Source organism: Mesoplodon mirus, assembly GCF_964341445.2.
Source record: "Mesoplodon mirus genome assembly, chromosome: 3".
NCBI lineage: Eukaryota > Metazoa > Chordata > Mammalia > Artiodactyla > Ziphiidae > Mesoplodon > Mesoplodon mirus.
Window position 1 is genome coordinate 174,249,741 of NC_138978.1, and position 15,255 is coordinate 174,264,995.

The 15,255-nt window shown below is 53.5% G+C and overlaps 1 protein-coding gene across 1 annotated transcript in view; it reads left to right on the forward strand.

Annotated features, from left to right (window-relative positions):
• CD247 (CD247 molecule) overlaps positions 1 to 12,750 on the forward strand; it is a 76,859-nt gene extending 64,109 nt beyond the window's left edge. Inside the window, exons 2-8 of the mRNA XM_082614248.1 lie at positions 5,242 to 5,345; positions 6,530 to 6,586; positions 7,163 to 7,243; positions 7,815 to 7,847; positions 8,659 to 8,715; positions 10,237 to 10,278; positions 11,542 to 12,750. Of these exons, the coding sequence (XP_082470374.1) occupies positions 5,242 to 5,345; positions 6,530 to 6,586; positions 7,163 to 7,243; positions 7,815 to 7,847; positions 8,659 to 8,715; positions 10,237 to 10,278; positions 11,542 to 11,607 (440 nt within the window). The 3' untranslated portion in view covers positions 11,608 to 12,750. The remainder of the gene's footprint in view (positions 1 to 5,241; positions 5,346 to 6,529; positions 6,587 to 7,162; positions 7,244 to 7,814; positions 7,848 to 8,658; positions 8,716 to 10,236; positions 10,279 to 11,541) is intronic.
• Positions 12,751 to 15,255: the final 2,505 nt, after the last annotated feature.

Genomic DNA, 15,255 nt, shown 5'->3' on the forward strand with positions numbered 1-15,255 from the left:
GCAGGGCCAGGTTGATTAAGTCCTGTCCTCTGTGTTCGCGGAAGCTTACAGTCTGCCTGGGGGACAGAAAAACAACACAATTCAAATACATCTCACCCAGAGAAACCAGACCCTGTGAAGGACAGGTGTCTCCTCCAGGCTGCCTTCTGGGGCCCCAGAATCTTCCTGTTAATGGTCAGTGCCATGAAACTTTCTGAACTCAGGGCTTTTATGAAGATGACAAAAGAGTGTATAGAGGTGGCTGGGCTCACTTTCACTAATAAGACTCATAACATTTTTGATGGCAATGAACGTATGGACAGATACGCTGTGATCTGACTCCGGTTTCCCCTGGAGTCTCACAGGGTGTGTTCCAGGCATCCTGTGTCGACCAAAAAATAATGCAGGAGGCTGCAAATAAGGAAAGAGTTTATTTGGGGTCTTAAGTACTGGAATTCGGGAGACACAGATTTGGGTAACCCTGAAAGAGTGTTCAGAGGAAGAGAAAGCATCAGGGACTTATAAAGACGAACAGCCATCAGGCTGTTAAGAGTTGCCTGGAGAGAACTGTGATTGATTCTGACATGAGTTGGAAACTATTTGTCCTTAAGGAATCTCAAGTTGTTCTAGAGTGCGGGTCCCATAAGTAGATAGACTGTCATGTGTTATTTTAGGGTAAGGGTCCAAAAAGTATCTTGAGTTTCTAGCAGGTGTTCTGGATGACATCATCAGGTCAAAAGGTCAGATTCCATCCAGGCTGAGATGTGCATAAGTCATACTTTCTTAATGGTCTCCTGGCTCCATTTTAGAGAGCTCTCTTAGCAATGCTGACACAATTTTGATTTTCCTTTCACACCTGCTACCTGGCAGGAAGGCTCCAGCTTATCATGCTGTCGGCCCACTTCACCAGTGCCTACTTGATGGATGACAGTGTGATGACAGGGGGGCTGGGAAACACCTGGAATCCAGGTTCCCGGTTCAGCCAGGCCCTGGCCATCTGGAGCGGCACCAGGTTTGTGGTGGGGATTGCAGTGAGTGTGCTGGCAGGCAGTCTCCTGGCTATGAGCAAACACAAGCTGCAGGCTGGGTCCCCTTTTGTCCCCAGTGTTCTAATCTCAGATCCACTGCGGGAAGTACTTGAGTATGCAGGGCCAGCTCTTCTGAAGCTCCAGCCTGCTTTTTCTCCAGGTGACATTAGGGTCATGCTTTGCACTGGAGTAACTGGAATCACCTCTAAATCGCCCCTGTCTCAGCCTGGCCACCTGGCGTGAGGCCTGATCCTGGAGCACCTGTAAGACCACTCCAACCCTGCAGCACCTAGATGTGTTCCAGCCCAGCTGGGTTTCAGTTTCCGTATTTGCCATGTGTCTGTCCGGACGTGGGGGTCCAGGGAGCCTGGGGCTGTGGCCCGTGGATTGGGTCACCTGTTGCACCTGGGTAATGTGGACTGGGGCTGGGGAATTGGGGAAGGATTCCCTTTCTCAGCTTTGCTGAGTCTGCCTTGTGCAGGGGCCCACAGAGTGGCTTGTGGAGGCCCAGGTTGGATGGAAAAAGGATCATGGGTTCAGGTTCCACCCCCAGCTCTCACCCTGAAGCTCAGCTGGGAGCATCGCTTTCCTGCTTTGTCAATAGGGTGAGATCCCCTTTCACAAGGTCACCATCATGTCCAGGCCTGGGCTAGGAGGCTACTGTTAGGGTCTGTCTTCATTTTCCTCAACACTGCTTTTCTGCTATGAAGGGAAGGCAGCACCTCCTGAATGGGAAATCACGTGACTGCTTAGAATGCATCCTCTCATCAAATGCTCATCGGTTTAATCTGTGTCGCCTCATGTGCAGGATCTGGCTACCTGTGCAGTTGTGAACACCCAGAAGTTAGGCAGATCAGTGTCCCTAGTCCTACCCAGTTTAAAAGGTCTTGATATGATTTGACCCTTTCTTCCTCAAATAAATGTATTGGTGGTGATTTGGAAAAAAAAATCACGGTGATAACAATGGCTGATGTATGGAGCACTTATTACATGCCAGGTCCTGCACCCCGTGATAATTATCTTAATTAAGCTTCACCATCACCTAATGAGACAGGTAATATTACTATCCCCATTGTACAGATGAGGAAACTGAGACTTAGAGAAGTTCAATAATACACAGTTCAGAAGTACACAAAAATTACAGTGCATGTGAGTCTTTAATTTTGTTCTTTGTCTCTGTTTGGCATGGAATTTATACTTGTTATAGGGTATGGCTGTATCACTATGGAAGGCTGCACCCGAGTGATGCTGCAGCTCTGAATCTCAACCCTGCTGTGCACTGGCCCGTGCTCATGCCCAGGCCCTACCCCAGACCAATTAAATGAGAACCTGGGGGCATAAGGGAGTGGGCTAATTCTAATATGCAGCCAGGATTGAGAGTGAGAATGCTCAATCAGTATCTGGGTACTAGTTCAAATGCTGGGGTTCTCTGGGGTGCTGTGGACTTGGGACAGGGGATGGGAAGCGTGAAGTAAAACAGCTTCTCCACTTGTCTAGGAAAACAGCCACCATATAACCCCATTAAATACCTCTCTTTGGGACCGAATGTGGTGGGGATAGAAACAGCATGACAAATGGCTCATGGAAGGAGGCGAACAGGTCTCTGCCTTGGGGATGGTGGGGGGCTGGGAAGAAGCTGGAACCGGAGTGTCTATGGCTCCTGCCTTTGAGTTGTCATCTTGGAAAGCTGCCTGCTGTTCAAGGGAAGCCCCTCCACCCTGGGTGTGGCCTCATGAGCTAAGCCATAAGCTCCATGAGAGCAGGGACTCAGAAGACCCTACCCAAATGCTAGACATCATTAGCCTTATGGGGGAAATTTACAAAAACACCTACCAATACATTCTCTCATTTGATTCTCACCACACCCTTAAGATAGACGTGATTATCTGCCATTTTACACATGGTGAAACTGAAGCCCAGAGAGGTAAGGGGACTTGCCCAAGACCACACAGCTACTTAGTGGCAGGGGAGGGACTAGAACACATCAGATACCCAATCCAGGGCTCTTTCTACTTCAATATCCCCTGACATCAAGCAAAAGGCCAATAAATATTTAGTTAGTCACGTAATTGAATTAGGTCCTGGGTCCCTTCAGGGAGCTTTCTGGATGATCGCTGCCTTCCTCAGTCCCATTCCTCCCTGCATGGGCACAGCTGGACTAGGCAGAGGGAAGCTTCCTACCCTGGGAAGCATGTGGCTATTAATAATACCCTTTCCTCGACCAAACCACACACAGCATACTTGTCTTTGGTCATAAAATCATGCTGCTCTTTGAAAAGGAAGAAAGAAAGAAAACCTTTTTCTATTACTTATCTCTGGGGAGGCGCCCAATCCCCTCCCCCACTGCACTGGCTCTGCACAACACCAAGAAATATTTCTTCTTGTTTGTTATAAATTCACTGTCCGGTAATTCTTCTGTTCTCATCTTATGTGACAGGCAACTGAGTGACTGCCTCCCAACCCTTTTTCTGAATCTCAACCACCCCCATAAATTGCCGCTGTCACCTCCTCTCCAGTCCTAAAAGGAAAAACCTTCACCCCAGCTTTGGTGGCCTTTGCTGGGGGCTGGCTTGTCTCCTCGAGGACTTCGGACACCCACCTTTGGTCAGCAGGGGCTTCCGGCACTGCCTCAGGGCCAGAAGGCAGGCCAACCTCGTGTAGGGGGCCTGGCATCTTCCCTGAAAATTCCATGTATCTGATGAATGTCTCCCCTGTGCTCTGTGCTCTGATGCTGGGGGTGCAGGAAGAGGCAAGCGTGAAGAGATGCAGCCATTGTTCTCCAGCACTTACTCCAGCCTAGATGGAGGGGAATTTCATAACCCATCAATCCATCACACACTGAATTCTCACTAGGGGCTGTGATGGCGGAACCTGAGTCCCATTCCAGCAGCTGAGTGGAGCGGGTGGTGCTAGCCATGGTAGGCGGGGAAGAGGAACCAGCCCCAGCAAAGGCAGGTGGGTAGAGCAGGAGGGGCAGTGTGGGGAGAAGGCGTGCTGGGGCCTGGACCTGGGCTGCCAAGTCAGGGCTGGACTTTGCTCAGGAAGACCGGCTCGTGGATGGTTTCTGAGAAGGGGCTATGGGAAGTTTACAGAGAGATCAGCTGCCCGGCGCCAGGAGGGCCCCACAGTTAGGGAAGGAGTCAAAGGTTTGGGGACAGAGGGAGTCACGAGGTGGAGGTGGGGACTCTGGAGCAGCCTTGCATCACCTGCTGCCAGGGCTTGTGGCAGAAGCCGGTGGGGGAAAGGAGAGGAGACACGCTGCCTGGGCTGTCCTGGGCTGCTTCTCATTTGCTGTGTGCGTGCTCCTGGCGAAACCGGAGCTTCTCTGTGCCTCGGTGTCCGTGGGGGGCTGTTGGGAGGATCTGACAAGTTATTATATCAAAGCGGTGTCCGGCACCGAGTAAACACTAAGGAAATGTTACAGTTTTCACCCTGGTCAACAGAAGAGGCAGCTGAAATAGGGTAAATAACCTGCCCCAAGTCACAAAACTAGTAAGGATGAGACCTTGTTTCAGTGCACATTATCCCATTCCCGTCGCCCCGACGTAGTCCTGCAGGCGGCCACGGGAGGGCGCCCCGGGCCCGGGAGAGACTGTGGCCGCGGGACCGCTGCTTCTCTGATACCAGGCAGGGGCGGAGTGAGACGCCTACTACGCCCCGTTTTACACCTGAGTTGCTGCACACATACCTGGTAGGAAGAACAGTCTAGACTGAAATCCGTGTCTCCTCACTCAGCGCAGTGAGCTTTCAAGTAGAAATGCTAACTTTTATTTAACCAGAATATTTACCGTACCTCTTTCCCCAAATCCATCGTACTCCAGTTTGCACAGGACAGTTTGACCAAGGTTGTTACGGCAGTAGGGATTAGGGGCCCCTTGGTAATTTGGGGTGGCTTCCGGAATGCGTGGTTCAGATGGGGCTCACACCCAGCTGGGCTCCCGTGTCGTGAGGCAGCCGCCCTGTGCACGGTGGACAATTTCACCTTCCATTCACCTTCCTGCTTTCCAGGCTTTGTGGCCCTACCGGGTGCCATGTCCACTGTTGGGGCAGGTTAGGTTTTCCCAGGGGCTGGTCCAAGGTGGGAAGAGAAGTTGTGCAGGTGGGGTATGGAGAGTGGACCCAGCACCCTGTCGTGATTTCCTTGACCCTTCAGGGGACCCCCCCCCCCACCGGGGGTTGTGAGGGCATGTTCCACCACCTGAGCCTGGCTGACCAATCTCATCTCTCGACACAGCGGCACAGAGCTTTGGCCTACTCGATCCTAAACTATGCTACCTGTTGGATGGGATCCTCTTCATCTACGGTGTCATTGTCACTGCCCTGTTCCTGAGAGCGAAGGTGGGTACCACTGGGCTCTGAGGGGAGGGCATGGGCTCCCCAGCTCGGTGGATGTTCAGAGGGCCTTGGTGCTGGGAAGTCTCAAGCGTGGGTGGTACCTGAGTCTTGGTGTACATGGGCAAAGCAGGGACCAGCCAAGTGTGCCCACTGCGGGGGTGGGGTGGGGAAGGGGGCGATGTCTGGCTGAGTGGGACAGAGTGGGATGGTGAGCCTCGTGCTGGCCCCTTAGTGAGGAGACACACAGATGTGTGAACATCAGAGCGTCCCAGGGCAGGGTCTCTGCTGGCAGGAAAGGGGGCTATGCTTCAGGCAGTGAAGAGCGGGGAGGTGGGGACCTCTTTCCAGATTCTGCTGTCCAACTTCTGACCCGTGCTCGGCCCGCCTTTTCTCTTCAAACCTGTTTGCTTATCAGTACGAGGGAGGGTTGGCTCAGAGCGTGGGTTTTCACCTAGCGCCCTGCAGACCCTGCATTTCTTGGAGGGGCTGGGGCTGGGGGTGGCCGTGGCATGGGCAGAGGGTGGAAGGACTTCCGGAACGGAGGCCTCAGTCGTTATGACTTCCGTGCCTCAACCCATCTCTCGTTCGCATTTTGGACTTTGGCAAAAGATTTTATTATAAGAAACAGTGTCTTGTGGATTTTCTTAAGTTTGAGCAACGCTGCCCTAAATGATCTCTCAGGTGGTTCCCAATGCTCTGAATCTGCAAAACCGAGCAGTTTCAGCTGACGGGCATGAACTGAAAACAGATTGAGGCCATGCGCCCGGGGCAGGTCCTCAGGACACAGTGCCACACGGAAAGCACCCTGCTGCAGAGGTCAAGATAGGAGGTGGCACCTTGCGCAGCCACCATCCTCCTCGAGGTGTCCTCCGAGACCCTGGGAGGGAGGGGCCTGGAGCACCTTCCGGAACCCAGGGGGCGCGGCCCGCGAGCCTGGCGCTTCTGCGCACGCGCGAGGGGAGGGCCAGGGACCGGAAGCTGCGGCCAGTGCCGCCGACCCCTGCGGTGGCTGCGCTTGACTTCAGGGAAGTGTAAGGACAGTTGAGCTAAGAAAAGAAGCTGCCGCGCCACCGGCTCCCGCAAGGACCCAGCCCCCCCTGCAGGCAGGGCGCGCGCCGTTGGCCGTCGAGGAGCGGAGCGAGGCTGCCTGCGCAGACAGTAACACGCTTTCTCTCTTCTCCATCCAGTTCAGCAGGAGTGCCGACGTCCCCGCCTACCAGCAGGGCCAGAACCAGGTCTATAATGTAAGTCCGCCTCTCCCGTAGAGCCCGGTCTAGAGAAAGTGCGGTCCTCTGCTGGGACGTGGGGAAAACAGCGGCCGGGGCTCGGTTGTAGGTCTCGTCCGCGGCTGTCAGCCCTGCAAGTTGTTTTAACCTCCCTGGGGCTCAGTTTCCTAACCCCGAAAACGGGGATAGTCGTGGTGCCTGCCTCGGGTTGCGGGGGGTTCTCTGAGGATGCGGCGAGCTAGCGGTGTGATGCCCGGCAAGCGCCTGCGCAGTGTAGGGCCTGCCCCTAGCGAGCCCCCGCCTGGCAGCGGTTTCTCAGGCTGGAGGGGTGGAGTGGAGGAGGAAAGTGTAGAATCTTCCCTTTGGTGGAGAAGCGACTTCACGCTCTCCGTGCAATGGGACTTTGAATTGATGATCCACCCCCGCCGCCATGGTAATAAGTTCTTTGAGAGGTTCTCCGAGATGACGGAAGCCGATGGGTCTCCCAGTCCGTGCTCCTTTGTGAGCCACCACCCAGAAGGAACTCCCAGTCCTACTGGCCCCATCCTCCTGAGCTTCTCTTTCCGGTCTCTGACGCTTTTCCCTCTGTTTCAGGAGCTTAATCTAGGCCGAAGAGAGGAGTATGACGTCTTGGATAGGAGAGGGGGCCTGGACCCTGAGATGGGCGGGAAACCGGTACGGCCTTGCTGTTTCTGCGTGTGTGTGTGTGGGGGGGCTCAGCTGGGCAGTGAGGAGAGGGCTTCTCAGTGCCAGCACACGCTGCCACTATGCCGGACCCTGACGTGCGAGAGGCCTGGCCGTGCAGGCAGATGGGGGTTCCGTTTGCCGCTGCCTCTCTCCTCCTTCGCCCTTGGGCTCCCGCCTGCATCACAAGGGGCCTCACACACATTGACGCGGCAGGCAGGCCCTTATGCCGGGCTCCCAGCACCTCTGTCCTTCTCGGCTGTAGACTCCACACCCTGTGGGGAGGGGAGCGGCTGGAGGAGGCCCGAGTGGGGTCTTCTTAAGAGCAGAGCTCAGCCTGGGCGTGAGAGAGCGTGTCCGAGTGCACGAGGGAATCCGAGGCGTGGTATCGCCGTGAGGGCCTGTGAGTGGCGGAGCACAGCTGCGGGAGCACGAGGAGGGCACGGGCGGATGGCGGAGCCCACAGAGTGTGGGGAAGGGGCCTGGGGAGGGCGCTGACACTCTCCTGGCCTGGATCCCTGTCTCTCCATCTCTAACTTCTTCCCCTCGTCTCTCCCGGCAGAGGAAGAAGAACCCGCATGAAGTCGTGTACAATGTGAGTAGAGGGCGAGGCACAGTTTTCACTGGAAAGTCGGAGCGTGGGGCTGGGGGAGGGCCCCGGGTGACGGCTTTGCTCCCTTCTCCGTGGTCTTTGCCTGACTTGACCTTCACTTCCCTGGCCAGATAGTGCCTCACCTGCTTGCTGTCTGCAGTGGCTGCTCGTAGGAAGGCCCCTTGGCTTGCCTGCCTTCCTTCGGCCCCTAAGCCTGCTGCGGGAGTTCCCGGGTCGGCCTGGTGGGGACCTGGGGGGACAGCGAGGTCAAGCTGGGCAAACCCCTCTGAGGGGCTGCTGTTCTTAGGGGCCGGAGGAGTGTCCCGAGTGTGGCCTCTTGTTGAAAACGTCACCATCCTGGGTGTTGATCTGGGTCTGCCACACGGGACCATTGCAGAGGGTCCGCTACTGCGAAGAGAGCTACTCTCCCTCCCTCCTGCCGTTGGCTCGCGCACAGCCACGGTGTTGGCTGTGTGAAGAGACAACTTGCTCAAATAAATGCTTCTGGGGGCTCTGGGGTGAGCCCTTGCATTGTCCAACGTGCGTGTCCTTTGGCTAGGACTCCACATCTTATCTTTATGAACCTCACCTGAGCTTCTGAGCTCAGTGCAAAGGGCTGGCAGCTCAGAGAAGATTCCAGAGGGCTGAGGGGGGGGCGGGTTTGGAGCTGGTTATTAGCAGAATGTTTGAATCTCTGGAGCCTTGAATGTGGAACCCCCCACCAACTGGGGAATCCAGAGGTTTCCTTTTGTAGGGGAGCCCACTGTTTTCTACATCAGTTGGTAACATCGGTGTCTCATGCTCTCTTCTTCAGGAGCTGCGAAAAGACAAGATGGCGGAGGCCTACAGTGAGATCGGGATGAAGGGCGAGGTGAGTGTTGCTCTTTCTTCATTCCCAAGGATTGGGTGGTATGTGGGATGCTCCAGAGAGTCCCATCCCTTCCTCCTATCACCTGCAAAAGCCCATGTGGTGGCTGCCAGAGGCAAAGGTTAATCCAGCTGTCCTCCATTTGATAGTATATTAGGTACTCGGAAAGTGCTGATACCCTTTTAGGATTAAAAACCAAGTTAAATACTAAGATGGTCTATCCTTTGCAAAAACAGGCCAAGTCTGTCAACGTTAATAATAATTATCAAGTGAGTAATGTGTGCCAGTGTATGTTCAGCACTTAGGATGGTGGGGCCCCTTGTTCATAAATGATTAAGAATTTCCCGAAGTGAGAGCAGGGCACTGAACCCGTCTAAGTTTGATCTCCGTGACCGTGTACGTGGCGCGCCCACAAAGCTGGCCTGGCCAGTGCTGTACCAGGTAGATAGTCTCATTTAATTCTCACAATAACCCAATGGGAAGTGTGTACCCGCCAGGCACAGGAGGTCCAATAACTTACGCAAGGTCATGTAGCTGGTGATGAGGGAGCCAGAATCTGAACGGACTCTACAGCCCGAGCTTGTCCCCACGACCTAGTTGCCGTTCCCAGTGAGCATTGATGATTAGCCAAGAATTTTCTTAAAGATTTGTTTTATTGAAGTATAGTTGATTTACAATGTTAATTTTTTACTCTATAGCAAAGTGATTCATTTATACATACATCTCTGTACTCTTTTTCATCTTCTTTTCCATTATGTTTTATTACAGCATATTGAATATAGTTCCCTGTGCTATACAGTAGGACCTTGCTGTTTATCCATCCTATATATACTAGGTTACATCTGCTAATCCCAGACTCCCAGTCCTTTCCTCCCCCACCCCCTCCCCCTTGGCAACCACAAGCCTGTTGTTCTCCACGTCTGTGAGTCTGTTTCTGTTTTGTAAATAAGTTCATTTGTATAATTTTTTTAGATTCCATACATAAGTAATATCATATAGTATTTGTCTTTCTTTGCCTGGCTTGCTTCCATGTCTTGGCTATTGTAAATAGTGCTGCAGTGAACATCGGGGTCCATGTATCTTTTTGAATTATAGTTTTCTCCAGATATATGCCCAGGAGTGGGATTGCAGGATCATATGGTAACCCTGGTTTTAGTTTTTTGAGGAACCTCCATACTGTTTTTCCTAGTTAGCCAAGAATTTTGAGAGCTGCAGGGAGGCCTGTTTATTCCAAGCAGTGGCAGCGTGGCCAGCTCCAGTGCGGCCCACATCCAAGAATCTGATGCCTCTGAGGATCTGAGTCAGGCACAGCAAACCTGGGCCCCATCAAAGCCAGGCCTCAGCTTACTCTGCGGAGGCCAAGGTCTGACCAGTGACCTGAGGACCCTTCTCTCCCGGGGCAGGGGTGCTGACTGGGAGACAGTCACCTCTGACCCTCTGGGGGTCCTATGAGTAGGACTCTTGAGCAGGAAGGCTGCTGCTGACTCTCTGACTTTCTAGCCTTTTCTTGTCTCACTCCCACAGAACCAGCGGCGAAGAGGCAAGGGACATGATGGCCTTTACCAGGTGAGTGCTGCTGGCCCTTCTTCGCAGGGTGGCATCATCTAACCAGAGCCAAGGTCAGGCTCCCTTGCTTTGCTTGTTGGCAGTGCCAGCTCTTGTCAACACCTGGGCTGGGGAAACCCAGGGCACCCATTCAGGCCTGTGGTGACTCTTCTGCTAGTCAGCCCCTGGGGCAGGGCTGGAATTCAGCCATTCAAGCAAATGACTTGGTTCTAGTCAGGAGGCCGTGGGAGCCCCGGGGGGAACTGGGCACAGCAGACAAGCGGCAGCTGCCCAGAGGCTGTGTGGTCACGAGCAAAGGGCAGATGCAGGCAAAGGACACCACACAAGCCACTGCCTGCCTCTTTCGCCGCTGCCCTGGGCCCTTGCAGAAGCCTTGCTCTGCCTTGTATCCTCACACCTAATAGGATGGGAAGGTGGGTGAGAAGATTGAAGTAGACAAATTAGGAAAAATAACTTTAAAGAGAAAATGTTATTGTAGTCAGGTGCCTAGTTTTTGCAAATCAGGGTGAATAATTATGCAAACTAAGCACGGCCAACCTACTTCTCTAAAATATAATCCCCAGTGGGTTCTTACTTGGTTCTTTCTGCCTCACTGGGGCTGTTCACAGCTTGCTTGATTGACTGCAAAGTTTCAGGCTACCTGGCTTCCCTGAGTTCAGAGTGATGTCAAAAGGGCCCCCAAATTTTACTGCGTGTGACTGCTGTTGATCTGTCTGCTGGACCAGCGAGGGAGACGTCCCAGTGAGATTGGGACCAGCCTGCCTGTTCCCTGACAAAGAACATAACTGTAGCAGCATGGCCTGGGAAGGAGGCTCGGGAGGGCGGGGGCCAAGGAGCCACCCTCTCCCCCGTGACAAGTCCCGGCTTCCTGGAGGCCCGGATAACAGGGACAGGACGCTGTCTGGAGCAGGTCTGTCGTCTCCCTGCTGATTCCCAGCTCAGTGTCCCAGCTGGGCGACTCTCCTTCCTCTGTGGTCTGACAGGCAACTTTGTAGGGCACAGTATTTGGGAAGCCAGGAGAAGGTAAGAATTTAGCTGGAAAGGAATTGCACCAAGGCCATTCCCGGTGGGACACAGGACCATCTCTGCTGCAGCTGCATGGGCCAAGGCCCCACCTGTGGCATGAGGGGACAGTTCCTGGGCCTCTGAGCTGGGCGGGAGATCACAGGCCAGGCTGCAGCAGACACCTGTTGGCCTCCAGGTAGGCTCATGCCCACACAGAGCTCCTGACCCCCCTCTTCTGTTCTGATTTGCTTTCCCCAGGGACTCAGCGCGGCCACCAAGGACACCTATGCTGCCCTCCGCATGCAGGACCTGCCCCCTCGCTAACAGCACCTGGAATTTCACCACTCACAGGCCAGACCTGCAGATGCCCAGATTGTTAAAGACACAGGATAAAGTATTTACAACCCAGTTCACTCATATTTCTCCACCACCCAAGTATTCTTCTTTATGATCGGGATGCTTCAAGCTGTAACATGCGGTCATATCCAATTCCAAACTGTCACACAGAATTTCTTCCCTGGACGCCGGGAGGGAGTGTGTCCCCCAGGCCCTGTCCTTGAGGAGCCTGCTGGGAGTGCAGCATGTTCCGGGGTTTTCTGCTTCCTGGAGGCTGTGGGCAGGCCCCGTTCCCAGTGGCTCTGGGCTCTTACCTGGGGGACGGGCACCCTCCTTCCCAAACACAGCTGAGGAAGTTCAGGCTGTGTTCTGTAAAGTCGCCAGAGGAACCACAGATGTTAGCGCCGTGTCCTGATGGTCTGTATTGTTCTGTCAGTATTTGAGTGGCTTCGCTTCTGCTGTAAACTTGGCTTCTGTTGTCAGCGTAGCCCATCGTTCCACGGTAACTGGTGATGGGCCAGGGAGGCTGTGGTGCCTCCCTGTGAAGGGTGAGGGCACAGGGGAAGGGGGGGTGGGTAGCAGCTGGTGGTGGCTGAAGAGGGGAAGCAGTGGTGGATCAGGGACGGGAGCAGGGGAGCCAGAGGCCTGGGGGCGCAGGAAGGGGCCCTCCTGCAATCAAGCGTACGTTCCCCGTGATAGAACTTGAGTGCCAGGGCCCGTGGGGACCAAAAAATGAAGAAACCCAGCCTTGCCCTCCCGGAGCCCACACTCACAGGGAAGCGAGCTGTGAAGAGTCCGGTGTGGAAGAACACAGCAGTGTCATGGCTGACTACGAACAAGGTGAGGGGGCAGCGAGACCACATTCTTTGCAGGCACTTGGGCACCTCACGCTGAGTGAAAGACACAGCCGTATTGGGAAAGGCCTCAGAAGACTCCGCACCACTCAGACCTAGAAAGATCCCAAAGCACAATGGCACGGTGGGAAAAGCCCCAGCTGACTTAACTGGAACAGGGCTGTGTGATAAAAGGGCACGCGGCTGTGGATAGAAAACCCTCTTTGCTCTGCTCGGTCTTAATTTATACTGGTTTGCTAGAGCCTTTTTTGCATAATAAATGCTTCAGTGAAATGCTGCTTTACCGTAAGCTTTATTTCGGCAGTCAAGCCTGTAATGGTCATTTAATCATCAGGCGATCAGCCTGCTGTGGGAGAGAATAGGGTGGCTCCTTGGAAAATGCAGGAGAGCCGGGTGCATACAGTGGCCCAAACAGGGGCTGTGCTTGGGGCAACATGGTGTCCGGATACGCCAGGAGTCCTTATGCAGGAACCAGGAGGAGGTGATGGGGAGCTCCCTGGGTGCAGGGCTCACAGCACTGAGCTGGCTTGTGGCGTGCCGGAAAGAGCAGGAGAGAGGCCAGCTGAGCATCAGGGCATCAGAAAGAGGGAGCATCGTTGTCAGAGGGTGTCTGGGGGTTATGAACAGCTGCTGATGCCACAGCACAAAACCTCAGTCTGGGGAATTCCCTGGCGGTCTAGTGGTTAGGGCTCTGCGCTTTCCCTGCAGGGGGCCTGGGTTCGATCCCTGGTCAGGGAAGTAAGACCCCCCCCCCCCAAGCTGCAAGACACGCACGTGGCCAAGAAAACAAAAACAAAAACAGAAACCTCAGTCCGTAGGGTTTGGGGAAGGAGAGGGGACAACAGGTCTTTTAGGTCAGGTTCTCCCACAAAAAGTGACCCGGTCCCCAGCAGTATTTCCTCTAACTGCAGTGGCTGTTTATAAGGCCCTAACTCATCAAGCCACCAATTAATACTGGGTAAAGACTCTGAAATCAGAAAAGACTTTGAAATCGAAGGCCATGGCTATCAAAAGCCCCTGAGCATTTGGGATTCCAACAGGAGTGCCGTGCATCTCTGCCAGGAGAGAAGGCATTCGATTCATACCCTGGCCTCAGAGGGGAATTCAATTCCATTCACCAAGTATTGACCTAGCACCTTCCTATTCTGTGCCCAGCACTTGGCAAGCTACCAGGGAAGCCAGAGAAGTGTCATCAGAGTTAGTTAGGGACTTAAAATTTTGTCATTGTATTTCATCCACACCGTGTGAAGAACTCGGCATCACAGTGCACTGTCGTGACACACACAGGACAGGCAGGTGGAAGCGGAGTGAGGCAGGGATGAGTAGCTGCCGACGAAGGGGTGCAGACAGAGCTCGGCAAGGTATGGGGGCAGCTGTGGAAGGTTTCATGGAAGGAGCAGGGCTCTGAGGAGGGAGAGGAGGGCAGAAAACTACCAGCCCTAGTTATGTAACCTGGTCCTGGGGCAAAGGCATGGGAAAGTTACACTATGTTGTTGTAGCTGCCTTTCCACTGACTGAAGTTCACAATGACAGGTGAGGGCCTCCTTCTGGCCGCTGCTGCTTTAGCTTCTGTTCCCTGGGCATTTCATAAAAAATAAAGTTGGCTTCCTCTGTGAGTCAACGTTAAGCCTCAAACTCATACCTAGTTTTAAGGTCTGCAGAGTTTCACACAGGCTGTGTGACCCACATGGCTGGCCTGAAGATAAGAGTTTGACCCAATTCTATCAAGAGTTTGACCCAATTCTGTCAAGATTTTGACTCAAGAGGTAGGAGGAAAGCTGGCTGTAAGCCATGGGTGCGGGAGCTTGCCCAGGGTGGGTGGGGCAGAGAACTTACTGGACTCCGTGCAAGACAAGTACACAGAGAAGGCCGCTGGGAGAGGACGCAGTGGACGTGCTGGCACAACGAAGCCCCGGATCAAGCTGAGAACGGCTCTAGTCTTCGCAGAGAGAAAAGGCTGCAGTTGGAGAATTCATTCCCTCTCATGGGTAGTTCCTCTTGGTAGACACCACTGGAGTGGGTTAGAACGTAACAACAACCTTTTTACAAAGGACTACAGGGTAACAATGGAATCAGTGCTTTTATCCTCATGCCTTACCCCGTGACAGATGGGTTTTGCCTTCTGAAGTCCTCATGCTTGTGAGCCCGCTGCCGTCTCTACCAAATAGCCAATTCCTGTCAAAACTTGAAATTGTTTTAAGAGTAACTTTACTAACTGAAGAGCAAGTTATAAATACAAGGCAGGGTGGAATGGAAGAGAGCGAGGTGTCCTTTGACGTAGGAGCAGAGAAAAGGACCCAGCACTTGTCTTCCCATTTGGGGCCCCTTTCAAGACGGCAGCCATACCTTGAGACCACAGCGCAAGCTTTCTCTTTCAGTCTCTGTCTCCCAATTCAAGGGGGACGCACACTCAGTTCATCCACACTAAACAGGATGCCTCCCAAAGCTCTTCAACAAGCTGAAGTTTTCTCTCTGTGGGAAATTCATTTTAAGATTCAAATTTTCCCTTTTATGCAGTCAACTAATTGCATTAAGACACTAAATGTTGGCTACAAGAAGCTACATAGAGGGAGCTAAGTTGTGTACCCTCAGACAGGAGAACCAGAGGGCCAAGTTCAGGATTAGCTTCCTTCAGAGGACCCCAGAGAATGACTGTTCAGGACCTGGCAGGAAATGCTAGAGGGGCACGGTGGTTTAAACAATAAATTTGGAAAAGTCAATTTCAATGACAGTGAGAGGGGACCTCTGAAGAGTTCTCTCACAGATGAAGCAACTGATCACA